The sequence below is a fragment of the Cyrtonyx montezumae genome, unplaced genomic scaffold (assembly GCF_038088225.1).
Source record: "Cyrtonyx montezumae isolate F1298 unplaced genomic scaffold, pur_monq_1.0 scaffold_9, whole genome shotgun sequence".
NCBI lineage: Eukaryota > Metazoa > Chordata > Aves > Galliformes > Odontophoridae > Cyrtonyx > Cyrtonyx montezumae.
In genome coordinates, this window is record NW_027072100.1 from 2,341,622 (window position 1) to 2,367,410 (window position 25,789).

General features: G+C 45.6%; 2 protein-coding genes across 2 annotated transcripts in view; one reads left to right on the plus strand and one right to left on the minus strand.

The window, feature by feature from the left end:
* The first annotated feature begins 266 nt into the window (after nucleotides 1-266).
* Nucleotides 267-11,705, plus strand: EIF2S2 (eukaryotic translation initiation factor 2 subunit beta). Its single transcript, XM_065754077.1, has 9 exons — nucleotides 267-399; nucleotides 4,836-5,016; nucleotides 6,280-6,383; nucleotides 7,511-7,646; nucleotides 7,963-8,063; nucleotides 8,489-8,637; nucleotides 9,490-9,546; nucleotides 10,533-10,618; nucleotides 11,227-11,705. The coding sequence occupies exons 1-9, from the start codon at nucleotides 385-387 to the stop codon at nucleotides 11,400-11,402; spliced, it is 1,005 nt and encodes a 334-aa protein (XP_065610149.1). The 5' UTR covers nucleotides 267-384; the 3' UTR covers nucleotides 11,403-11,705.
* Nucleotides 11,706-22,372: 10,667 nt separating this feature from the next.
* RALY (RALY heterogeneous nuclear ribonucleoprotein) overlaps nucleotides 22,373-25,789 on the minus strand; it is a 110,915-nt gene continuing 107,498 nt past the window's right edge. Inside the window, exons 8-9 of the mRNA XM_065754078.1 lie at nucleotides 23,122-23,170; nucleotides 22,373-22,973 (exon numbers count right to left, since the gene is read on the minus strand). Of these exons, the coding sequence (XP_065610150.1) occupies nucleotides 23,126-23,170 (45 nt within the window). The 3' untranslated portion in view covers nucleotides 22,373-22,973; nucleotides 23,122-23,125. The remainder of the gene's footprint in view (nucleotides 22,974-23,121; nucleotides 23,171-25,789) is intronic.

A 25,789-nucleotide genomic window follows, 5' to 3' on the forward strand; every position in this document is an offset into this window, starting at 1 on the left:
GAAGCGGGAAGGGAAGCTTTCCTTCCTTAATTTACAAAACAGCACTGCAATCCTGCTCTACTTCGGTGCCAGCAACCCCCGCGCCTCCGCGGGGGAAGTGCTCGGGCGGAGGGGCCGAAGAGCCGAGCCGAGCCGAGCCGAGCTGAGCCGAGCCGAGCCAACCACAGCCGTGCCGCCACAGCGCCCCACGCGCCATCAGGCGGCGCGTGCGCAGCGCGGAGAACGACAGCTCCCGGCAGGCGGCACGGCGGGGCGCGCAGGCGCGCTGTGGGGGAGGCGAGCGCTGATGCAAGAGGCGAGCGCGGCGGTCGCAGGCGTCGGCCGGCAGTGTCCCTGAGCCCCGCCGCTTTCTATCCGACTCCCGTTCCGCGCCCGACCGCAACCATGTCGGGCGATGAGGTGAGGCTCGCCGCCGCCGTCGGGGGAGGAGCAGAACCCGAGGGCCGCGCTCGGCCGGTGCCGGGGCCGCCGCCATGTGGGAGAGTGGGCCCGAGGCCTGCGGCCGCCACAGCGCGGCCTCCGCCCCGGGGCTGGGTCGGGGCTCGGCGGGACCTCGGCCCCCTTTCGGGGCCCAAAGGAGCTCTCCTCGCGGTGCGGTCCCGCAGCTCCCCGAGCCGTGCCCGTGTCCCGCACGGCGGGGCCAGGGGGTGAAGGGGACGTGCCGGCATCGCGTCCCCCGGGCGCCTCGTGCTCCTTTGGCGGTAGCGTTTCGCCTTAGTATTTCCTTCTTTCTGGAGCTTTAGTTTATCGTCTTACATCTCCGGCAGCTCATTAGGTGCATCTTAACGAGCGATAACGCGGCTTTTCAGATGCAGTGGTTTTTATTAATGCACGCTTTCAGGGAAGTGGGTGCAGTTGTCACCGAGTTTTTTCATATGTTTTAGCTGGAGCCATTGGTAACCTCGTTTCATAAAGTTTTCCACGTATGAGGCCGTGAGCACCCTGATGGAAGACATGGCTGGTGGGAAACAGTGCTGGCAGAATGTATGGAAACAGACACTTTTGGTCTTTTTTCTTTGATGTCGCTTAAAACATCTCTGTGGCTCATTTCAGAGCAGAGTATGCTCACCCTTATCCTGCAGACAGGCAACTCACAACTTCTTTGACGCAGCAACTTGTGTGATTACAGGTTACTTCAGTGGTAGCTGAGGCTGGTTATTCAGCTGCTGTGGATGTCCTGCATTTTTGTCTAATTGTTGCAGATATGCACAAAGCACGCTGATTCCAGAAATTAAGACCATTGCATCAGATGCTTTTTGTCTCAGATGATTGTAAGGCCATACAGCAATTAATCTGGAGTTTGGAATTAGTTTGTGTCACCAGAATTACTTTTCTTGTGTAATGCATATGTTCTGACACTAAGGTGAGATCAGGAGTATCTAGTGTACTTAAGTTTAATCTCTGTTTTTTGATATATCTTGCAGACTGACAGGATGATGGTGGCAGTAGATAGCTGTGCTGTCACTGTCGATCTTCTGGATAGTATTTGGGTGAGTGAGTGCACCCACAGCTCCTCTGTATCTGGCTGCTACGAGCCAAGTAGCTTGCTGTTGTTAAGCTTTAAAGGTGACAGTTGTGTTTTGTCTTTTAAAGCTGACAAGGAGGAAGACATGAGTCTCAAAAGACAAATCTGTAGTGTAGATGTTATCATTCTTTGGTTTACATCACAGCGTTCTTCCAAGTATGGGCAGTTGCACTAAACTATGGCATAAAATTTTCAGACCATTACAGCAGAGAAACTGCCTGGTAGAACCAGCTCCTGTCCAAGTGCTGCCCAGCAGTGTGGCACAGCAAGGGACAGCATGCGTCCTGTTTGTGAGGAGCAGAATTCAAAACTTGGAAGTGGTGAGCAGTCCATTTACCTCTAATTATCTTATAAAAAATCCTAATACATATCTAAAATCCTGACAGATGTTAAATGAAAGGTTTTCTTGCCCTGTGGTTTTACGATGCTCCAAAGTAACAGCACCAGATAATGCTTTGTTTTGAGCAGCTGAAGGGTTTAGGTGCTGATTGATGTAAATAACTGTTGCAGAGAGCAGTGCAGTGTGAGGATACCTGTACTGATTTGCACAGCGCAGCGTTGGTCTGTGCTTGTGCCTGTGTTTATTCAGACTGATGGAATGGGATTGTGACCTCTGGTAGAATCCCCAGCAGGTTGGTTTCTGTTTTGGGTATTAGACTTGAAGCTCTAACTTTATATATACTTTTTCTTGTCTTTCACTTACTTGATTTTTGTAAGGTGGGATTTTGACCAGGTGAGCCTTTGAATTAGGGAGTGGATATATGGTGTGAGAAATAAGTGTGGCCTACAGAAGAGGAAAATCCATATAGGAATTTGTCTCTGAGAGCTGAAACAGGATGTCAGTTTCTCATTTCTCTGTAGTAAAAGCGTAGGCTTATGTGTATTTAGCTTGGAGGCTACAGCCTCTTCAGTAGGCCTACAACTTGTCTGGTACTTTTAATGCTTAGATGGTGTGATAATGCTTTAGTTAATCAAATGTACTGAATAGAGAGGAAGTATGGAGAAATGTCTGAAGTTTGTAGCCCAGGAGTGCCTAATGCAGAACAGTCTGGTTAGCAGGTTGGTTACTTCATATCATTATTTTTTTTAAATTGTGTGTGACCTAACAGTCCTGCTTAGTTCTTATATAAGTTCTTGACGATCAAAAATAGTTCAGGCACAGATGTCCTTCTCAGGTTGTCCAACTCCTGTATTCAGTTTCCTCAGAGCACTTAGCCTGATGTGACCAGAGCTTGTGTGCAGTTTGGCTGTGCCTGCCTGGCTGGGCACGGTGTCCCTGAAGAGCCTAGTGGGCTGTTGGAGCCCTGAACCTCTGCAGAAGGCCAGTTGGAGAGCCATACACCTCCACTAGAGAGGTGTTTGGTTTTTTTTTTTACAGCATTAAAACCACCTTTGGAGTCTAGATGTTGTCCTTAGTTCAGTGCTGAAGACGTACTCAGTCTCTCATGGAGACAAGATACGTCCTATGGCATTTCAGGATGAGAGGTGTCTTTCCTTTTCCCTTTAGAAAGGGAAGAGTGATTTGTGTAGTGATTCCTTCTATGCAATTGCACTTGATCTAATCATCTTATTCTCGCAGCTATGTGCAAAAGATCTAGAAGATAAGTCTGTGGAGTCTCTCAAAGTTGCATCATTCAGAGGAGTCTTGATCTTGAAACTGCTGTTTGCTTGCTTGTTCCCAAGGCTGTACACCCTATGCAGGCAGCTTTCCTGTGTCAGCAGCCTGAGAGGTTACAAGAGGAAGGCAGCAAACAGCATGAGCAGTTGTGCACACTCTTTGAGTGCTCTGCCCTGCAGGAGTGTGATTCATACATGTGCCTGAGAGGGAAGGCAGCCAACAGAACTTTTTAGAAAGCCATTCTAAGCATGCTGTGTACAACGAAAGGCACACTGCAGCAGTCTGGAAGCCTCAGGCTTCTGTGGATGTTTACGTGGGTGTTGCATACTGCCTCTCATCTCAGTTCAGAGCCTTTTTTGAAACATCATCTACAGAGAATCGGAAGAGTATCACAAGAGTATCACATGTAGGAAAATGAAAAATATGAGGAAGAGATTGCTTTATGGAAAGATGGCCTTTGACAATGCAATAGAACAGGAAGTTGGCGAATTTCTCATTTGGAATGGTTGTTCTGAGTGAGAGGTAATCATGGTCCTAAATTTTACCTCAATGAAAAAACATTTTTCAATTATTAGGTCATGAGACCCTTTCTCCAGTTCTTTTTAAGTGTCTTCAGTTGCTTGAGGTATGAAATATATCCATACGTATGTAAATACACTATAATGTGGAGAAGTGGCCAGAGATGTAATGAACTGACCGATAGCTGCAGTGTCAAACGTGTTATTTCAATTGAAGTGGCAGGAAGCAATCCTGTGTTGGAAAAAGAACTTGTGCTGATTGATGTATCTGGACCATGAGTAGGTTGTATGGGTTAGTGGTTTCTTCAGAGTCAGACTAGCTGAAGCAAACTGAGCTGAGGGACTTGACAGCTTGGAGGTGAGACCTTTGCTTTTTCATAGTGTTATTTTCATAGTGTTAAGCTGATGCATGTCAGGCTGTAGCACCTGCTTCTTCTAGGATTCTCTCTAGGTCCAGAGTGTTCTTGTCAAGAGAGTTGTTGCGAAGTTTTGCCTTTTAATGAATCTGGAGATGACTGTGCTCAATGTGGTAGATGTTCATAGAAGCATAGAATTACAGGGGTTGGAAGGGACCTCAAGAGATCGAGTCCAACCCCCCTGCCAAAGCAGTTCCCTACACCAGGTCGCACAGGTAGGCATCCAGGTGGGTCTTGAATATCTCCAGAGAAGATTCCACAACCCCCCTGGGCAGCCTGTTCTTAATCTTGTGTGCGTGTGTGTAGTGCTGAAGGGTGCAGCAGTTACTTCACATGGCCTTACTTCAGTATTGGAGTTCATAGTGACCATAAAGTGGAGATGATCTGTCAGAGGTTCACAGCTGTGATGTTTTCAGCCAGTCTAGTACATAGGTAACAGAAAACTTGAGTAAGTCTGAACTATTGTGGGGAAAAGCAGTGGAAGTTGAAGCTGTTGAGTGGTAGTCTAATTTTTAGTTTCTTTCCTCTTTTAAGTCCTCTTTTTAGTTATACCTGGGAAGGGGATCAGGTATGTTTTTACAGAAACCTTATTTGAGTCATTTAACTTATATTACATTGTTGCAGGTACAGAACAATCCCACGTGGAGCTGGAATCTAAAGGACAGTTCTGTTAACATAAGGAACGTGGAGGAAAGCTTAAAGTTTTTATAAATGCTAAATGCCAGGTTATGTTGCTAATGAACTCTTGAATTTTTTAGATGATTTTCGATCCCACTATGAGCAAGAAGAAGAAGAGAAAGAAGAAGCCATTTATGTTGGATGAGGAAGGAGCAGATACACAAACAGAAGAGACTCAGCAGTCAGAAACAAAAGAAGTTGAACCAGAGCCAACAGAAGACAAAGATGTTGAAGCAGATGAAGAAGACAGCAGAAAGAAAGGTAAAACGAATCCATGTAAATAAACTTAAAGGGTAGCTCTGTGTATTGAGACTAGAAACCCCATTTCAGGAGTATGGTATCATAATGTATAATGATGAGGTTCTAGTTATGCAGTTATTCCTGATGCGCATTAAAAGGAGCGTGGCCAGCAGGATGAGGGAGGTGATCCTCCCTCTCTACTCAGCCCTGGTGAGGCCTCACCTGGAGTGTTGTGTCCAGTTATGGGCTCCCCAGTACGAAAAGGAGGGATCTCCTGGAAAGACTCCAGTGGCGGGCTACAAAGATGATACAGGGCTTGGGGCATCTCTTAAGAGGAGAGACTGAGCAACCTGGGTCGGTTCAAACTTGGGGAAAGAAAGACTTGTAGGGGATCTGATCTATGTCTATAAACATATGAGGGAGGCAAAGGGATGAAGCTGAACACCCCTCAGCAGTGTGTGGTTATATGACGAGGGGAAATGGCCACAAACTGAAGCATAGGAAGTTCTGCACAAATGTGTGTGGGAACTTCCTCCCAGTGCAGTGACAGAGCACTGGCACAGGCTGCACTGAGAGCTGGTGGAGTCTCCTCCTCTGGAGATGTTCAAGACCAACCTGGACGGACACCTACCTGTGCAACCTGGGCTGGGAGCTGCAATGGTAGGGGGTTGGACTCAATGATCTCTAGAGGCCCTTCCAACCCTTACAGTTCTGTGATTCAAGAGCTTGTGAATAATAATTGTTGTTTATTTGAAAGACCTAAATTGCTTTTCCTGCCTAAAACCGTGTTCACAAGCATACAGCAAGCTTGTAATGGCTTATATTAATTCTGCTTTCTTGACTTAAGTGAAATAATTGTGTGAGATAACGAAAAGAGAAGCCCTAAAACGGGTATTATAATGTTTTATATCTTTATGCAGTTGTTGCAATAATTCTCCAGTTAAGCTGTAATGTGAATAATAGAGATATGTTTAAAAGGATTTCTAGGATTTGGGCAGCTGTGAATGCAACGAGATTGTTATTCGTAATCCTTTTTTTTTTTTTTTTTTGGAGAATAAGCTTATGTATGCACATATGACTTTGCCTTCTAAATTGAACTCTTGCAATGTCTAGGGGTAGATGAGAATGATCTTTCCTAAAACATGAATGATCTCTGCAGGGGCTGCAGGTCACTGTGTTTTGCTGTAATGTTTTGAAGACTTGGGATGTAAAATGGAAACAGTAACATCTGAACTGTTGCTGCAGTTATTGACATCTGTACTTTTGGCAACCATTTGTTGTTAGATGCAACAGATGACTTGGATGATTTGAACTTCTTCAATCAAAAGAAAAAGAAGAAGAAGCCAAAGAAGATATTTGATATAGATGAAGCAGAAGAAGGTGTAAAGGTTTGTTTGCATAACCAGGCCATCTTATCTGTTGCCAGAAACCGTCTTGCTTTCATTTTCTGAGGATTGTCTGTAGAAGAGCCGTTTCCAATCTGAGTATGTTAGTACACAAAGGCATCTCGTCTGGAAACGAGGAAATCAAATGTATTTGCAGTAAGCCAGTAATTCTGTGACTTGCAGTAAAGAGTGGATTTTCAACAGGGTTAGCTCTCTTGAGTTGAGAGAAGGTAAATGATGTCAGAAGCAGTACACAGAACAGTCCTCTAAAGGCCACCCTTCAAATGAAGGGTGTTTATCTGCTACGGAATCTGTTTTTATTCTCATCTTTTCTTTAGAAAAGATTGGCTGCCGTTCTGTGTTCCAGAAATTGTGCAAGATATTTTTACTCCTGTCAAGTTTTATTCCAAGTCATAACTTGGTATCGTCTGTCAGTGTAACTGGGAAGCTCAGGGAGCAAGAGGGCAGATAAATGTTATGTTACAAGTAAACCTGATCTTGGGTTTTGCTTTTTGAGGACGAAAAGCCCCTCTGATCTGACCCGAACAGGCCAAATGCTTGCTGTGTGTTCTCTGTCAGTGCAGAAACACGCCTGCATCCAGGAAAGGATTGTGATAACAAATCTAGGAAAGAAATATGATAAATGTGATACATTAGACTGGCTGTGAGTAGCACAGCTTTGCTTTACGTTGTCTGTGGCATATAAGGGGTTTTGTTCCCCTGCACCCTAATATGGCTGATGCCTGTAGTGAAGTAGGGTGTGACCTTGTTTCTGACCAGCCCAGTGTTTACTGGAAGTTTCTTTTCTGCATTGATTTTCAGGTAGGAAACAGTGTATTCTAAAGGAAACTGCATAGACTAGATAGTTTTAATACAAAACTGTTGTGTGTTAGGTGCACGTTCCTCACTGTAGCTCAGACTGACTTTTTAAGAATCTCCCTGTTTCATCTGTTGTAGTGCAGGGCTTTCCTCAACAGACTTCAGTTTCTGTTCTTTTCCATTTCAGGATTGTGGTAGGTAATGCTAATATTTATTCTGGTAGTATGCTGTACTAGATGATTTCTAATGCTGCGCGGTGAAAATTTATGTTTAATGCTGTATGTTACAATCTTTATTTATTTTTTTGGTAGGAGTTAAAAATTGAGGGAGATGTGCCAGAGGTAGTAGAACCTGAAGATGACCTTGACATAATGCTGGGCAATAAGAAAAAGAAGAAAAAGTTTGTGAAGTTTCCAGATGAAGATGAAATACTGGAAAAGGATGAAGGTAAAAGTAGGATGTAGTTAGGGAGGTACTGAAACTGAAAAGGCCATTTTGTAGGTGAATAATTTGTTTGGGTATCTTTTCTTTTTCGTCTAAAGATTAGTTTTGTTACTCTTACCACAATCCGGATTATCAGAAAAGTGTTCTATACAAGGAGACTGAATTCACAGTAATTGCTGATGCCCCTTCTAGCCACATGAAGGGAGATTCCTCATCTCAGTGAAATCATCTGTTGGTGTACCTTTGAGAAACAGTATGCATTCAAGGTTAAATAAATAGATATTTTTTCTTAATGAATCCCATACAACTTTCTTTACAGCTTTTGAGGATGAAGATAGCAAAAAAGATGATGGAATTTCTTTTAGCCTTCAGTCGGGACCTGCATGGGCAGGCTCAGAGAGGGACTACACGTATGATGAGGTAATGTTAAAAGGCTTTCAAAGAATCTTCCATGTTGGTGTGCTCCATCAGAGCAGAGCCTTATGTTCATATGTCCTCCTTCCAACTTAAATTTAAAGGCTTATGCTGTGAATCTTGTCAACAGAAGAATATCAGTGAATCTTTTAAGTTAACTTTCATATGGAACGTTAGTGAATTTTAAAATGAATTTTGCAAGCATGCTGGGGTACTTGAAGGTTATAAATAAAGCAAACTCCTGTGAAAACATCTGCCTCTGCTTTTATCAGAATGGGTTTCTTAAGTGTGTTCAGAAGCTTACAGGGGAACGCTAATGAGTGGATTTGGTCTAATGCTCATTGTCAGTGCTGTCTCAGGCTTTTTTGGAGAGGTGTACTTCAACATGGATGTCCTGCGTATCTTGAATGACGACTTGTTTATTTTTGCAGTTGCTCAATAGAGTATTTAACATCATGCGGGAAAAAAACCCGGATATGGTAGCTGGAGAAAAACGGAAGTTTGTCATGAAGCCTCCGCAGGTGGTAAGAGTAGGGACCAAGAAAACATCTTTTGTCAACTTTACAGATATCTGCAAATTGTAAGTTTTACTCTTAGTGTTTCTCAAGAATAGTAGAAGTGCTTTTAGCATTTAATAGGTGCTTTCTGACAAAAGACTGACAAACCAAAGTGAGAGCTGTTTGACATACTGTTCTCTTTCTCTGTTTTTCTTAGTATGGTATTTATGAAGGTAATGTAATGTCTTATTTTGTACTGTAGTTACCAGTATGGTAGGCTTGCTTCTTGGGTGTTGTGGACTGGAAGGAAACCTATTGCTTTGTTGAGTTTGTTCACTTGTAGCAAGTCTGTAGCTTGTGGTCTCCAGTGGTGTTTACTTGCAAGGCTTCAGTTTACAGGGGCAGGGATGAATGTTCTTTTTATTTTTGAGATAAACTGCAAGTACTGTTCTCTTGGTAAATGTCATGGAGTTCAGTATTGTTTTTCTAATACTGCTTCCATCCTAATTACTTATGTTAATTGTGGGCACTTCTAGGAGTGTGTATCTGATTTGTTTTGTAAGTGTCCAGAAAATATTCCAGATAATCATACTGAGGATCTGGGAGATATACTGAAGTAAAATTGCAGTGATTGCTAGCAATGCTTTTTGCAGGGCACTAAGGATAGTGAGAGGTTAAGAGTAGAAAATCTGAGATACAAAAAAAACTTGCTTTCAACTTAATGTTAGTAATTACTCTATGATTTGTATGTGTGTGTACTGTTCAGCTTTCTTGTGTCCTCAGTTCATTGTCTGCTTCTGCTACTTGACACAAACCTTCTGGCACTCCTCTTTTAAATTTGATAATTTGAGGTCATTTTAGCCTGTCATTTCTGTATAGATATCAAATTTCTCTGGAGGACAGAGGTTAAAGATATCCTTACTCTTTATTTTTAGATTACATCGTCAGCCAAAACATCTCCTGGCATTTTTGTTGGCAGAATTGGGTACAAGGTAAGGCCGTGGGGCTGTACGTGTGTGTATGCAGAAGGCAATGGCAGCATAGTATGGTCAAATGTAAGATTCCTCATTTTAGATGTTTATATGTACTTGAACATCAGGCTCTCCTTCCCTGCACCAAGAGGCTGTGCTGGGTGACTGAAGAGGTACCAGCTCATGGAAGAGGTACTGAGGCAAGCTCTCAGTCCTGGGGAGCAGTTAGATAACACTTTAACTGGAATTTCTCTCAAAAAATGATCTAATGACAGAGCTGATTGACTCAATTAGTGAAGGATGCTTCTTCAGCTCGTAATTACCTTAAGCCATGTAATTGCTGAGGAAGAGAAAGTATCTGCCCATCTGATGGAAGTTTTGAGGGCCTGTAGCTAGTTACTGTAATGCCACATGTAAAATTCTTGTGCCTTAGCATATTCAAAAGGCCTTTTTATATCAAAGATGTCATGCTGTGATAATGAACTTTCTGGTTGTCTAGTCATTCTTGTCTTGTAGATTAAAACAGGTAGACATACAGAATCAAGCCAGCTAATTGCAGTGTGGGTATAACAAAGTCTCAGTGCAGTTTTGGATGATTTGAAACAAAACTTGCAAACTGTAATACGAAAGTACATTCAGTATATTGTGTCATAGTGGCTGGAAGAGGGTCTTAGTAAGGCAGAATGCTAGAGTTGTCTTGGTTGCTTCTGTGAGATAAGCAGGTGCTAATTCTCAGTTCCCTGATTTGGAAGCTTAACTTTGAAACTGATCTCTCTCGGAGAATATTTTTATTGCAGTTAGTATTATGTTTGTGTGACCTTTGTGTCGATTTTAAAGTGCTGTCAGATTTTTACGTGCTGTTTTCCCATGAACTAATGCTGGCTACTCTTACCTCAAGTACATCAGTTATCTTGCTTTGTGTTCCTGACTTCATATACATTTTTTTTTTTAACATTTGATGTTTTTTGTAAATCAGTTACCTCATGTTTCTTTTTCTTTTAAACTAGTGGCTCAATAGATGGTAACAACCAACTTGTAATCAAAGGAAGATTCCAGCAAAAACAGATAGAAAATGTCTTGAGAAGATATATCAGTAAGTATAGCTCCCTTTTCCCTGACAGATTTTTAGCAGACCCTTTTTGAGGACTAGTGGCCTGTGTGTGGCCCACATGCTCATGCATGCAATGGAGGGTTTGGGCAAACAGGTTATCATCAGTCCTCATCAAAACTAACAGTAACTGTTACTGTTCAAGTTTGTTGTATGTGTTAATTAACAAATAAAGCATGTGTGCTACTAGTCAGGAAACTTAGGGATTATTTGCAGCGAAGAGATGCTGCTTTAAGCAGTGCTGTATCTTGGCAAGATTTGCTGACATCTGGGGATGTATTTTCAACAAAGTTATGAGAAGCCAGAGGGAAGCTTTAACTGATCATCATTTTTAAAGCACTGGTGCCAGTGCACAATGTACTGCATGAAACCCGCTCTTTTTAACTTGGGAGCTGGGAGGACTTCTTAGCTTATCTTAGCCTCTGTGATCTTCACAATAAAACTGCTTCTAATTCATCAGAGCAACTGAAACAGCCTTTGAAAACAACTGTTAAACTAAAGAATGAAGAAATGGTGGAGTGTGTCTGTTTGTTTCTTTGTTTCCTGCTGATAATGCACTATCTTTTAACTACAAATTAATTACTTTTCTGCAGAGGAGTATGTCACCTGTCATACGTGTCGGTCACCAGACACAATTCTACAGAAGGACACCAGATTATATTTCCTGCAGTGTGAGACTTGCCACTCTCGCTGCTCCGTCGCCAGCATCAAAACTGGTTTCCAGGCTGTCACAGGCAAGAGAGCACAGCTCCGTGCCAAAGCTAACTAGTTTGCTAATCAACACTGGATTTTGCAAAGTGTTCTGGGGAGATATGACTGGACAGGTTTACAATCGGAATGGATTTACTTACCATTATATTAAAACAAGGTTCTAAAAACTACAAGAAATTTGGCTTTTGATTGTTTGGTCTGTGAAATCCTTGCAAGTTGCAGATCCTCAAGCTGTTCACATACAATTTGCTCATTGAATATATTTTACCAACTGTAAGGAACGTGATGGGGAAGGAGGTGCTTTTTAATCCATTCAGACTTCTGTAAAACACGAGATGAATTAAAGATACTGTAACAGTGAGCGTCTTTGATTTGGGTTTTTCCTTTAGTTTCCACTTTAAACTGTTCCTGGGAATGGTTGGTGTTTGTTCTGCAGATCATGTGATTGAACTGTGCCTGAGACTCGGATTGAAGTTTAGGATTATGTCAGTTTTATGTAATCAGCTGATCTGTAGGCTGTCATTAGACAGAAATTGGTCACAGAACAGAAGTGATGTGCCAGCGTAAGAACTGGTTGTGCTTTTGTTGTCAGTTCAGAATGGGGACGTGTTGGTCACAGGCAGTGACATCAGGACAAGTTGATACTGCTTTTTTAGGCAGACTGTAGCTTGAGCTAGTTCAGTCACCGTATTGATGCTGAGTCTTAACACAGAGTTGGTAAGCTATTATAAGCTTTCATAGTATCATAGTACTAAATTTTGCAATTTCTAATAGAGAAATGTTTATATTTCTTAAGTCCTGCACTCTTCATCACTTTAAAAAAATATTTAAATGCAGCAAATAATTAAAAAGTAGGTGACATCATTATATGATGGCTGCAACACACTTCTGGACAAATCTTGAATTTACAAAACATACTACCAAGTAGGTTATATTTCAAGTTAACACATTTTCACCTCATGGTTACAAGACGTACTGCTCTGCTAGCAGTCAGCATCAGTAATCTTTGAGGGATGCACGTAGTGCTACCCTAACTTCCTGTTGTTTTCTAGTGCTGCAGTTGTTTTCTTACAGTTGCCAAGTACAGAGATGCAAATGGAGGGTGAAATGCCTCGTGAGTACTGTATGGGGGGGAAGGGAAATTGATGTCAGTTTTCATTTAACCAATCTATAAAATGGTGCAGTTGGGTTAAGGTGCAATAGCTCAGGACTATTGGCTTGCATCCCTGCAGCTCAGCAGAGTTGCTTCCTCCTTAGGGAAAACTGTGGTGATTGTGAACATGGAATATCAGAAACTGAAGGGTTTCTACCGAGTTTTAATCTTTGTACATATGTTAATGCACAACACAGTTTTGCTGGAAGTCACTTACTTGCTACTTGAGAACTTGACAGCACTGTAAGGCAAAAATCAAGATTTTTATAGTTGGTTTCTTAAAAGCATTATGAATTCCAAGTGAGCTATTACAAATGTTGGATGTATCTTTAAGTGAATAAAGCCAGGATCAGTGCCTCTTGTAATGTTATTGTTATTCTTGTTTTTATTGTATTCTTGGTTTTTTCCCTCTAGCAAATAGGCGTTCTCCCATTAAAAGTAAAACTGGAGAAGTGCTGGTTGCCTTCTTTCAGTGACCTGCTAAAAACCTGACACTGCTTTTTGCATCCTGACTCATAATTTTATTGTCCTTAAAAATTAATCATCTGTCTTAAAATGCAGTATGGCCTTATGCTGAGACTGTTTTCGTTGGTTAAATGCAGTGTTTAATTTCACTATATTTGGCTCAATAAGTTGGTGTTGATATTGAAATAAAGCCACCATATGTGGGGTCTGATGAGTACGGACACTACCTAGGTGCACTTCGTGTCTCTACATGGAAGCCCACAGGTGTTGGTGCTGATGGCTGATGGAGTGTAACACCTCTTGGTGTGGACTTTGCTGGCACATAAGTCTCTTGTGTCCAGGAAGAGATATTTGTTTATTGAAAAGGAAAAGCCTGCCTTTTTCCCAGAGTATATTGAAAAACAATTACAATCCTGTGTGTGTTACGTGGCTGTCGCAGCTTGCCAGGCTGATGTGTCTGGAGTACAATCACATGTTCAGAGGCAAAAAAAAAAAAAAGTAGGGTTTTGTTATACTGCTGAATATAAGTATGCAGCTTAGGAATAGATTTCTTTACAGAGTAAGGTGGCAGTTTTGTTTGCCATGGGCCTGTGTGCAGGCATGGATGCTTTGGCTGCAAGCAGTTCTATCTCTACGTGTTTTCTTCACCCGGTTGTATGGTGCCCGTGGAGATATGGGTGCTGGATTTTCATTTGGTGCTGAAAGACTGCACGGAGCAGAAGGGAATCCTTGTTTGAACGGGCTGGGTAGGAGCTGAGGAGATAAAGAGCACAGTGGGTAGCTCTTCACATCTTCTGTTTGTGAGAGTTTTTTACACTTTTTTTAAGCAATCTCACCTATTGTAGGTCTGTTACTTTCTAATAGTAAAAGTGCAACAACTGTTCCAGTCCAAACCATGAAAGTCTTGAAAGGTGTCACTGAAGGTCCTAGGAGAACTATAGAATAATTTTGTGGTTAACCAGCCTGAAATGTACTGATATCCTTGAAAGAAGAACAGTCTCTTTTTAACACATGTGCCAGGTAAGTACTTCTATTCCTCTTGTTTATACAGGGATCTGAGACTCAAGGACTTAGGTGGCCTTGCTCATGTCACCACGCGATAGGTAAAATGAAACGAGGCCTGGTTTGCTACAGCAGCAGTGGGATCAGCTGCTTTTGGGGTCACATGGCTCTGTTCTGGATGATGCTGTACTGTTAAAGTAAAATGAGTGGGCCTAAGCACACCTTATGGGAGCCTCTGTCTGGAGCAAGGGTTTCCAGCAGTCATTTTTTTTATGACCTCAGATGGTATAAAGAAGAGTGAAGGATGAGTGTTTGTAAGGAGTTCCTATTACCTGCTCACAACCGTGCGAGGTTCATCATGGGTTGTGTTCTCTGGTCATACACCCTGTACCCCAGAATCCCTGGTGTGTGTCAGTTTCGTGCCTGTTGGGCAGGGGAATGGTGGACTGAGGTGATGATCAAGGGGAAAAAATGGTGAAGAGGGGACGAGATCTGTCTCAGGTTGCAGGGAGTGCTCTGTGGTTAATTCAGGTGGAAGTACACGTGCTGATAGTCTGGTGGAGGGTGTGTGGAAATAGAAACTGCAGCAAGTTCTGCAAGCTGGGAGCATGTGAGGTTGTGCATGGTGCTGACCAGGTAATGATTTATCTGGAGTGTTGTGAATAATGGTTCTCCATGTGTCTGTGCTGCCCCTCTGACCCATGTTTTTTTCCAGTGGTATATTCCACATCACCAGAAGAGCATCCAAGAAACTGAAGGCCGAGCTTTGAGGGGGAATTGAAGGCAGATGTTGAGCAGTAAATAGACTGCACAAGAGCTACCAGGTCAGCGTGCTTGGACAGTGAACTGCAAAGTCACTTTAGTTTGCTAGATAATTGCTTGCATTTTTTTTTCTATTAACACAGGAGTCAGACACAGCGGCAGGACGAGCTGCTCTCTGCTATTGCAGTAGAGCAGGGCTGAAGCTGGAGCGTGCAGGTGCTCGGGCTCCTGCGTGCTGTTGGAGGTGGGGCTGTGTATGGGCACAGGGCACGGTGGCAGTTATCCCCGACTGTGGTGGTTTCCTGTGCCACGTCCCTTTCTGTCAACCTTGGGAAATCTAACCTCAAATGCTTGTTGTTTGGGTTGATAGCTGAAAGGACTCGAGATAAATGAGAATGATGTGGCAGAGAAGTGCTAATGCTGGTTTAGGCAGAGGAAGTGAAGCTGCATGTGGAAGCATTGCTGCTGGTAGACCTGAGGCTTTTCTTTGCAGGAAGGAAAATACTTTTCTTCTTTCCCTGCTCCTGTGACTGCACCAGCAGCTCTGTTCCCCATTGTGCAGCTCTTCACCTTCCTGTGCATTGCAAGCAATGCATATTTCTGAAATCCAGCAGTAGGAACTTGACTCCTGTGCTATCAATCATTTTCCTGCTGAACACTCAACAGAAATGTGTAGGTAACTCCCTCGGTCCGTTCCATTTCTGCGGTGAGCCCACGTTCCCTGAGAGGTGGGAGTTTCCCTGACATTCTGCTTCTCCATTCCGTGCACGATGAGCGGGTTGGTGCGTTCAGATTCCTCCTGCACTGGAATTAAAGCAGAGCTTTGTGGTGACTCCCGGGGCCAAACCGCACAGTGCTCTGTGTCAGGACCTGCTGGCACTGCTGCTGGCTGGCATGCTGCGAAGGAAGAAAATGTGTTTGTAATTGTGGACAAAATTAAGCCTGGTGTCTGGATTTTTACCGTGTGTTTTTATCCATGTAGTTTATGTGTTGGATTGGAAGCAAGGGAAAATCTGCAGTTAATGTTTTCAAAATATTTTTGAGGATTTTCTAAATTCTGTATCAAAGTAGATGAGTTTTAAATCCTTTTTTTTTCCTTCCCCAAGCCTTGCTTGCTGCTCTGGTTATTGTCCCATAGGTTTCCTTTGATTTCTTTCTTCTGCACAGAAACACTTTGCTCTGCAACATAGAGCATACTTACACTGGTAGGGGACATGGCTGGATCCTGGAGCTACCGGTGTGGCCTCAGTCCTCCTCCGGCAATGACCCCTGGAAAAAAGGAATCTTAATTCTGCTGCAGGGAGAAAAAACTAGATCTGATCCTTTCTGAAAACCAGGCCCGAAAGGAGAGTGAGAAAAAGCATTGTGATCCTTTTCAGTTTAGTGGACCAGAACGCCTTTTTCTGGTGCCTGCTGCAGACCTCATGCTTTGCTTTTTGTTCAGCACCAAATAGCCCTTGTGCAGCACGGTCTATCATTGTGGTGAACACTTCATCTGGAATTGAAGCTTTTGCTGTTTTCCCTCCCTGCTTTGTCCCCATGCTTCCTGACGCTCTCAAAGGGTCCCAGCCAGCAAGGGGATGGAAACTTTCCCTTTTCTTCCTTCTTAAAGGAGCTCTGCAAAGATCTTGAAGTGGTTGTTCAGGTGTGAGGCTGTTTCTGCCATGGAGGAGTTTCCCAAAGACTGAGGGGATGCTCAGGGCTGCCCTTTTCAGCACATGTGGTCTCAGGTTTTTTTAATCCTTGACCATTTGTTTTTAATTGCAGGCATCCCCCTCTCACGGTGTGCTTTGTTAGTCCCTATGCTTTGTTCTGGATGGGGAATGTGGCTGTTAAATCTTGACTCTGACAGATGAAATGTTTGGGCTCTAAGGGTGGAGTGGGCTGGGGAGTGAGAGCGAAAACTGGAAAGCAGGTAAAACCTGTAGGTTGAGGTGGCAAAAGTTCAATAGGACAGAAAATGAAGAGATTATAATAGCATAAGCCAAATGAGTTGCACAATGCAGTTAACCAGGGGAGGTGGCCAAGGATTTTATACTTCTGTGTGATGCCACATGGTACAGGGCATCCCTTGGGCTGGTTTGGGGCAGCAGTCTGAGTCCTGTCCTCCCCAGCTGCTTGTGCCCTGCAGCTCCTCGCTGGCAGGGCAGTATGAGATGCTGAAACAGCTTACCACAGTGACTACAATGTTAAACAGTAACGTCTCCTCTTTGTTTCCGTGGAAAAGACAACAAATACAAAGAGCACAATAGCACTGTTTGATAGAGCAAGTTCTCAGCTGCAAACTGCTGTTTTTCAACAGCTACCACTGTGAGCTCTGCATTTTCACCAACGATGAACGAGAGCCTTAATACCTGTCTGCACCACTGCTGAAATGTACCACTCGCTGCGCCAACATCCACTGTCTGGTTTCCATGAACGTTCAGGAAGCACCAGTGAATGTCAAGGGGTGCCTGTTCTGCATGGAGGAATGCGTTTCCACACCTTTGCTCTATATGCACTCTGCTGCCATCTGTCACACAGCAAAGAACGGAATGGGATGTCAGTGGGAAGGTTCAAGGTTCAAGCTCTGCCATCCCACCAACATCTGTGGTTTGAGATGAGCTCTTCCATCTGGAGGTGACATCGCTCTTCGCATTCCCGCTGTGCTGCTTCTTTAGTGACCCAATTCGATTCAGCAGGCCTTGTGCTGTCCCGGTGCACATCTGGGGATTTGGTCTTGCTTTGTTCATCACCAGCAAGTGCCTAAATGGGTGTCCACCAACAGGAGTTTCATCCAGCTTGGCAAGTGCCTGGCTGTTGTCCAGGAGGAGGCCTTGAGCTCACCTGACAACGCACATTTCTTTTGTGGAAAAGAATGGAGATGTCTTGAACGAGATAAAGATCCCGCAGCAAAAATTCTGACATGGGAAAATGCCTCTGTGTGTTACTGTAGAAAGACAGCATTTCCAACCAATCTTCTGAAGGCTTCCTGCTGCCAGATCAGCTGAGACAACTGCAACAAAAGCAGACCTCGTGCTCCCTACAGTGGTGTGGAGCATGGGTATGACCATCTCCTAAGGAGGGCAGCTGCAATGCACCTCTTGCAGGTGGTGCCCCATTCTTTGCTGCACTCATTGCCCACTCCCAGAGTGGTGTGGGTTCTGTATGTCCTGCTGCTGGGGGAACACTCCTGCTGTGTGTAACTTGGACCTGGTTGGGCATCAGATGAATGCTATGAGGAGCAGTTGCAAAGGCAGCACGTGGTACTTGTGTCGCCAGTGCAGATGGGACATGCATTGTTCTGTCCTGCTCACATCCCTCCGCAAATGCGCTATTAAGGTTTTCTGCAGATGGGAACAATTCCCCGTGGATCTCTGCTTTGGTTCATTTAGGACCAGATTTCTCAAAGCTGTTCGTAGCACAGCTCCCAATGTCACCATCCGCAGCTGGGATCTGTTTTTGAAAGGACATCCCGTACAGCAAGTGGGTTTGAAAGCCAGGTCTGGAACAAATTAGAGGAGCTGAACACATCTGTCCTTGCTTTTGCTGGTGGGGCTCTGAAGCATTTGACTTCTGGTGTTGTTCTTATGGTGTTGGCACAGAGGCTTAGTCCTCGTGGGTTCTCTGAGGGCCCACACCACTGATGGGCTCATCGTTCCTGGCAGTACATGGAAGAGAGAGAAATTCCAAGGTAGCCACGTAGGGAAAATGAGTACAGGGTGTGAATGTGATGGAGAACAGTGGGGCTGGAGCACACCGTGCTGCTCTGCCATCAGCTGGCTGACCCCTCAGACAGTGACTGCTCTGTCCCAGGGCTCAGGCAGCGGCACTGCCACATTTCTTAATATTTTCCACTCTTTGTCTTTTTGTTTTTGTTTAAATTCACCTTCCCACGCTGTCATTAACGCATCTTTGCGTCTTCTATTCTCTTCTCTCTTGAAATTTTGGTTTTTGAATGCAAATGTGCATCCCGTGCCCACATCGGCCTGATGTGCCCTCTGTGCTTGGACATAGTCCTGATTCTGTGCTCACACCCGATTAGTGAGGGCTATGTGAGTTGTGTTAGAAGAACTTCTAGGCACAGTCCCTTACGATCAATTTATGATTGTTCTGGTTTTGTCCTTATTCCTGCCTGATCTCATCTCTTCACATCAGTTCGTAATGCAGTAGTTCTTAATGCAGTTATTCAAATACTATATGAGATGTTGATGTGCAAACAAGCTCCCAATTGCTTGTGCTCCTGGCCTGTGAACACACTCTTGAGGTCCTGAAGTCTCAGTCCTCGTGTTGGTTACAGGAGCTGCTTGCCACTCACACTGAGTTCAGAGTGGGATGCTCTGCATGTAGGGCTGCTGCCAGTGTTCCCGTCCTTCTGCTTTGGCCAACCAAGAGCTGACTGGGGATGTCCCTGGCTGCAAGTGAATTAGGATGTATTGGCCGAGGAGGAACCAACAGCCCCCATAATATTGGGATTACCTCAAAGGATGCTTCAGTTGGAGGGACGGTGCCAGGGAAGGAGCCAACCCAAGAAGAGGCTTCGGAGGAGCCATTGTACTGCTGTGTTGGTCCCTGGGCTCTTCCAGGCAGACCTTGAAGACTAGCAGGTACTTTCTAAGCGTATACCTCATTTTCACAGTTCCTTGAATGTTTCCGTGTTTCTAATCGAGGTTCTGCTTTGCTCCTCAGCATCTGATCCATGGTTGAGTGGTGCTTTCCTGGAGGATAATGGCTAGTACCCACTGGGAGCCATTGGAGGTACTTGACTACATCTCCTAGTGCTTCCACCACTTTATTAACAGCAAGGAAAAATATGGAATTGTCCCACAGATAATGGGAAGGTGTTACAGGAGAGATACGACACAGAGGCACTGTCTGGTATGGTTACTATTACAGCTGCAATAACCTAAACATTTCCAGAGCAATGAATGGATTTTAACAGTGTGATGGGATTTATTGAAGTCAGCAGGGGCTTTTGTTTTATCTCCTGACTGGCACTAAAGGCAAGGTTATAGGCATCTCGGCCTGACAGGTTGTCTTTCCATGTCCAGACGCTCACCGGTGTTGCAATGGCACAGGCTGCCCAGGGAGGTGGTGCTCAAGAGAAGGTAAAAGGTGGTAATGAAGGACATGGTTAGTAGGGATGCCCTGTGGTTGGACTTGGTGATCTTAATGGTCTTTCCAACCTTAATGATTCTATGATCAAAGGAGTTTTAGGGACTGAAGTAACCCTGCTGTGTTGCCCTAACATCTACTGCTCTGAAAGAGCAGGGCACCAAAAACCCTTGCACATTGTCTTCTCCCGTCCAGAGCAGCACATTTAAGTCCAAAGCTTAAACCTCACATGTTTCACATTTCCAGAGATGAAGGCATCGCAGTAGGGGATGGAAAACTCTGTGTTTGTCTCCAACAAAGACAATGTTGCTGTCACCATAATGAGAAATGGAGCAGCAAATGTGAGAAGTGATGTCCGCGGATCTCAGTAGTGCAAGCTTGCCTTTGTGAGCGGTGGGGAAAAGCTTCAACAACTTCCAGTTCATGAGATGGGAACTGGATGTACGCTCATTTGAGTTGTCAGTCTACAGCGGTGGCTTTTCTTCAGAGAGTGCAGATGATGAATTAAATGTTCCCCCAGAGGAAATGCCCAACCCTTGTCTTGGCACATCCCAGCTCGGCAGCATCAGGCGACAGGGACTGACTCCATGGGGACATCGTGATGGAGTCATCATGGAAAAGCTGTTCCTGTGTGGCTGGGAGTGCAAGGTGGGTCAACTTTGCAGCCATTCAAGTACTAACAAGACCTGACAGATTTGAGAGAAGGACCACAAGTCCACCATAGCAAATCCAATAATGGGGTCCTGCTCTTCCCTGCAGTCTGTTCCCGTGTGACAGCAGAGCGTTTCAGAGCATGCAGCCCCCACCCCGCATCTTTTGGGTGTGTGTGCATGGAAAAATGGGGTGGGGGGGAGGCTGAGGACAGGAGCAGTGTGCAGGAAGAGGCGAGGCCTCCTCTCCTGGTAGCAATCCTTCCCAGCAAAGCCAGCAGGGTGTTTCTCAGCTGCCTCATGGCTTGAAGGGTGAACAGTGTCCCCCTTTTCCCACCCCACTGCTCTGTCTTTGCCTCTTCGTGAGAAGATTTGCTGCAGTTCCATACAGAACTCACTTTGTGGGGATGTATCTATAGCTAAAAGCAAAGATAACTACCCCAAAGTACCTCGTCCTCTGCAAAAATTTATCAAAATCAGAACAGCTCTGTGCCAAGAGACCTCGGCCGTACTCTTACGGCCTGAAACCAACTGCTGCATCAGAGCGATGTGGTGCTGGGCCCGGGGCTCGGGGTGTGGAAAGGGAGTGTGCTCAAAGCTCAGCCCTTACGCCTTGAGCAAGGGAAACCCAGTCCTGCTGGCAGAGCTGGAGCTCAGGGAGGGAAAGAAGATTTGCTCATGTGAAATACAGGTGTGTGTCTGTGTAGGACAGAGCAGGCAACAAAAGCAAATTAGATTTCTTTAGATCTCTTTCTTTTATTATACAGGATCATATGTACAAAGTCACCTTTCTCCCAAACAGCAGCATCACAGCCAGTTCATAGCAAAAACCACGGCTCATCTCTCAAAGCCTAGAAAACAGCTCTACAGCGGCTCAGTACAACACAGTGGATAAATTGTACAGGAACCGGAAAAGGGGAAAGCACGGTTATCCCTTAATTCCCTCATGACTTATTTGAAACTAAGAAATGCAAATAAAACATTGTGCTTCAAGAGCCATGCTTGCTCCAGGATGGTCCTCTGGGCAGGGAAGTGGTGTCCCCACGACCTGCCCTCCCCTCCACCCGTCAGAGAGAGACGCCATAGAAGAGGTCTGGCTTTGAGCTCTGGAGCAGAAAGCAGGAGTCCCCTTTCAGAGCACCCTGTGCAGTCCGGGCAGTGCACGTGGGCTGTTGGACTGAGGAGAAGGTGTGGACAGCATTCTGGATTCAAAGCGCTGATTGGGTGAGTGTGTGTGTGTTTTGGAGGGGGAGTGGGAGACAGAGGGGAGATGGGGCAGGACACAACTGATCTGAATAAAGTGCTGCGTGACTCTCAGTCCCATCCGCCTCTGAACCCAGAAAAGCTGCATAAGCCCATGGAAGAGGAAGGAATGAGAAAGGCTGAGAGACTTCTTGGGCAGTGCGGTGAGAACTGCTGCAGCCTCCTGCTCACAGGATGCGGCGAGTCAAAAGCAGGAGGAACTGCTGCTTGCACACCCACACATGTTGTGCTGGAGGTCACTGTAACCGGCAGCACTGTGCTCAGGAGCACCGCTGCACTGCAGAGCTGTCAGATGGAGCGCAGCTGTGGTGGTCAGGAGCTGGCACTGCTGTCCTGGTGCCCCAGAGATGCGGGGGAGCTGGCTTGGGAGCAGACGAGCTACAGGGCAGGGGCTGACTGCTCTGGCTGGAGATGGGTCACAGCCCTTCCAGGGAGCTGCTGCTCCAGAAGGGTTGCACCCACCTGCATGCTTGCACCTCCTCTCAGCAGGGACTTGCTCAGCCTTTACAGAGTGGTTTCTCAGTAGAAAACGGAGAGGCTGTACAGCTGAAGATGACAGATGCCTAGTTTCTCCTGCTTGGGATCACTCGCTTTCCTGCAGGCAGCCTCCCCTTGCCTTCTCCTCAGCAGCTTCCCTTGCCTTCTCTCCTTTCAGCAGCTGCAAAGAGCACAGCACACACACAGCCACTGGCTCCTGGCAGCAGCCACATACCTGCAGCAGTGCACGGGATGAGAGCCACAGCAGGAGGCGACCGCTCTGGGAGGAGAGCTCACCCCACACCTCAATGTGACCTTGAGTGTGAGAACACAAACAGTCCAAACTGAGACAGTACTTTTCCTCCAGTTACCAAATGCTCTGGCTCTCACCTAGCACAGGAAAAAAAAAAGTCTTTATTGAGTTGGGTTTAGTTCTCCTTCCTCTCCTGCCAACAGCCCCGTACTGTCTCTGACTGGGCCCATGCCCAGCCAGGGGTGACTATGGATTGCACCGGGTTTGGCTGCTGCCTGTGCCGACTGCAGAGCTCTGAATCCATTGCACAGGGTGGTGGGGATCCGCTGGGATGAGTCTTCTTTGTCTTCGCTTTACAGATGGGTGGAAGATGTTGGGCATGTTTCTCCTTTCAAATGCTAGGTAGAGATGACAACAGCACTTCAATTTAGCTTGTCTTGCTCAGCGTGCCAGGACAGGGTTTAGCCTCGTGCTTTCCTCACACCATCACTCACTGCTGTTCTAAATAGGCTGCAAGGAGAGACAAGGGGCAGCGGGGATAGAAGGGTACATCATTTTTCTGCAACCTCACAGACATAGTGTGTGATTTAGGAAAAGGAACAAGGGGCTGATCAGTGACCCAGCTGAATCAGCCTCTACAAAGCAGTGTGAGTTGTACCTGGTTACTGTAGTCTGGCGTCCTCCGTGTCTGTGTAATGGCTGTTCTCCTGGAGGGAAAAGGGAAGCAGAAACAGGAGATCACCAAGTGCCCATCCTGCCTTGCCCAAGACACTGTGCTGTGTCACAGGCAGAGAGCAGCTGGCTCCATGGTGGGCAGCCACTCCAGGATGTGTGATTCCCCACTTTGGTTTTGAGGTCTGGCTTCTGCTGAACCTCAGAGGGACTGGCATGAAATCAAGCCTGTAGTTGTGTGAAATCAGGTGTCTGATCTGCACTGCTCCAGAGCAGGAACTCCAGTGGGCAAGCTGCAAGTCCCTGAGGAAGGGTTTAAGCCCAGGGTGTGAGCTGCAAGGGGTAAGCACTGATTGCTAGGTGAGAGCTTAGACCCCCGACTTTCACATAGCCAGGTTACCTGAGAATTAAGCAGCCACAGCGTTTTATAAAGCTGGCTTCACCATGTGTGTTTGCACAGCTCTTGCCTTGTTTTAGCACTATGAGAAGTTTATTCAGGACCTGAATATTCAGGACCAGAAAATGAACAGATGGAAATGGAGCCAGGAGGTGTCTGCAGGTGACGATAGGTGATCCAGAAAGAAGGCAAGAGAGCCCAGTCCTAACCTGATTAGCAGCAGAGCACTGGAGGAGATAAACAGGCCTGTGCAATGAGGGAACTTAAGTGGGTGCTTGCAGAGCCCCTGTGGGGGGAGAACGCTGAAGACTGCAATGCATGAAGGAAGAACAGCTGGAAACTGCATCCAAAAGTACTTTGGATGGTGATTCCCACGATGGGAAGCCTGGAGGCTTGTGAGTTCTGGTAGCAGAACAAAGATTCCTTCCTCTGCAGAGCTGCAATTACAAAGCAGGCGTAGTGCCCTGGAAACAGGCTCTTCAGGAAAACTCAGACAGGTGGCATGTGCTCTGGGCAAAGGAAGGGCTCTGATGTGTGGGGGTTTGCCTTGGGACAGGTGATGAGTCAGCTGAGAGCATGTGGCTGAGGATCAGGAGGCAGAACAACTTATGTGACACTGTGGTGGGCACCTGGTGCAGGCCACAAAACCTACAGGGGATGGCTGGAGGAAACCCCCTGGCTGCAAGCCCTTGTACTCCTCGTGTACTTGATCAACCTGCTGTCTTCTGGAAAGTCAGCAGGGCTGGAGGGCATCAAGAAAGCTTTCCTGATGCAGCTGACTGACAAGGGGTCCGCCAGATGCTCTCGTGGACATATGACCCATGAACAAGGCAGATCCAGACAACAGTGTGAAGGTGGACAGAAGTCTGGGCTGTAGTGGCTGTAAGAGTGTTGATTTTCCTAAGAGAAGTCACTAAGAAAAATAGCAGAGTTGGACTCGAGAGAGCACATCTGGAGCCTGTTGGGCAGAGTATCACAGGAGGCCTTTCTGTTGGCCCACGGAGCCCAGAGCAGCTGGGTCACCTTCAAGACCACCTGCCTCAAAGCACAAGAACAGCCTGTGTGCTGTGCAGCTGGGCAGGTGTGACAGGAGGCCAGCAAGGATGTGCAGCAAAGGCCAAACCAAGCCTCTTCCTACAGGAAAAAACAGAACACAGAGGGTGAAAGCAGGGCTGGGCTGCTCAGGAGTAATGCAGAGCTGTCAACAAGAATAGCTTCTGTAGGTACACTGGCAGCAAAAGGAAAGCTAAGGAAAAAATAAGCTCAGTGAAGCAGGAGACCCAGGGACCTCGTGACAAAGCTGATGGAAAAGACCAAGGTATTCAAGGGTCGTTTTTTATTTTAATTGGTTAACTGGTTAGGTCTTCTTGTGGCCTCCCAGATCCCTGAACCCAGCAGCAGTCTGCAGGCTGATGGCTGTAAGCCAGAGACACAGGCTGAAGGGGTCACTCCCCAGGAAATGTAAGACTTCAAAGCTGCTCGGTGCTGTAAGGTCAGGAGCAAAATTTAAAGGGTGGCTTTTGTGATTTGCCTTGCAGTGTTTAAGAAAACACCCCCACAGGCAAATTCCACACATTAACCTGCCTCATGCTGAGCGCATCTGAGCCTGTCTGAAGTTGGCAGAAAATATTTCTGAACTCAATGTCACTTTAAAACCGGAGAATAACAGATATAGAAGTGCTAGGGTCTGAAATAGTGATCTTGTTCAGCCATCCCGGATAAGCTTTTCTTGAAGGAGACAGAGAGGGACTTTTTACAAAGTTACGTAGTGATAGGATGAGAAGTAAACTGGAAAAGAGTAGATTTAGATTGATAAAAGGGAAAAAGTGTTGATGATGAGGGTGGTGAAGCTGCCCCAAGAAGCTGTGGATACCCCATCAGGGCCAGGCTGGATGGATGGGCAGCCTGTTCTGGCACGAGGTGTCCCTGCCCAAAGCAGGAGGTTGGAGATGGATGATCTTTAAGGTCCCTTTGAGCCCATGCCATTTTGTCATTCTATGACTCTTAAATCCCTTCCAGTGGATATCTATCCAATCTGTGTTCCCATCTCATGAATGGCAGAGAAGTCCATATTTTCTGTTGACAATCTGCGTGCTGATTTACCATCACTGCCATCAGTGAGTTTTACCCTAATTTCTACCACCTGTTTCCCTTGATGTAAACCTGGCCTTCCTTATCCTAACCGACGAAGAGAAGGAGACCAGCATTTGCCTTTCTTCTTTACAGCAGTCTCTTATGATGTCTCCCGTGAATCATC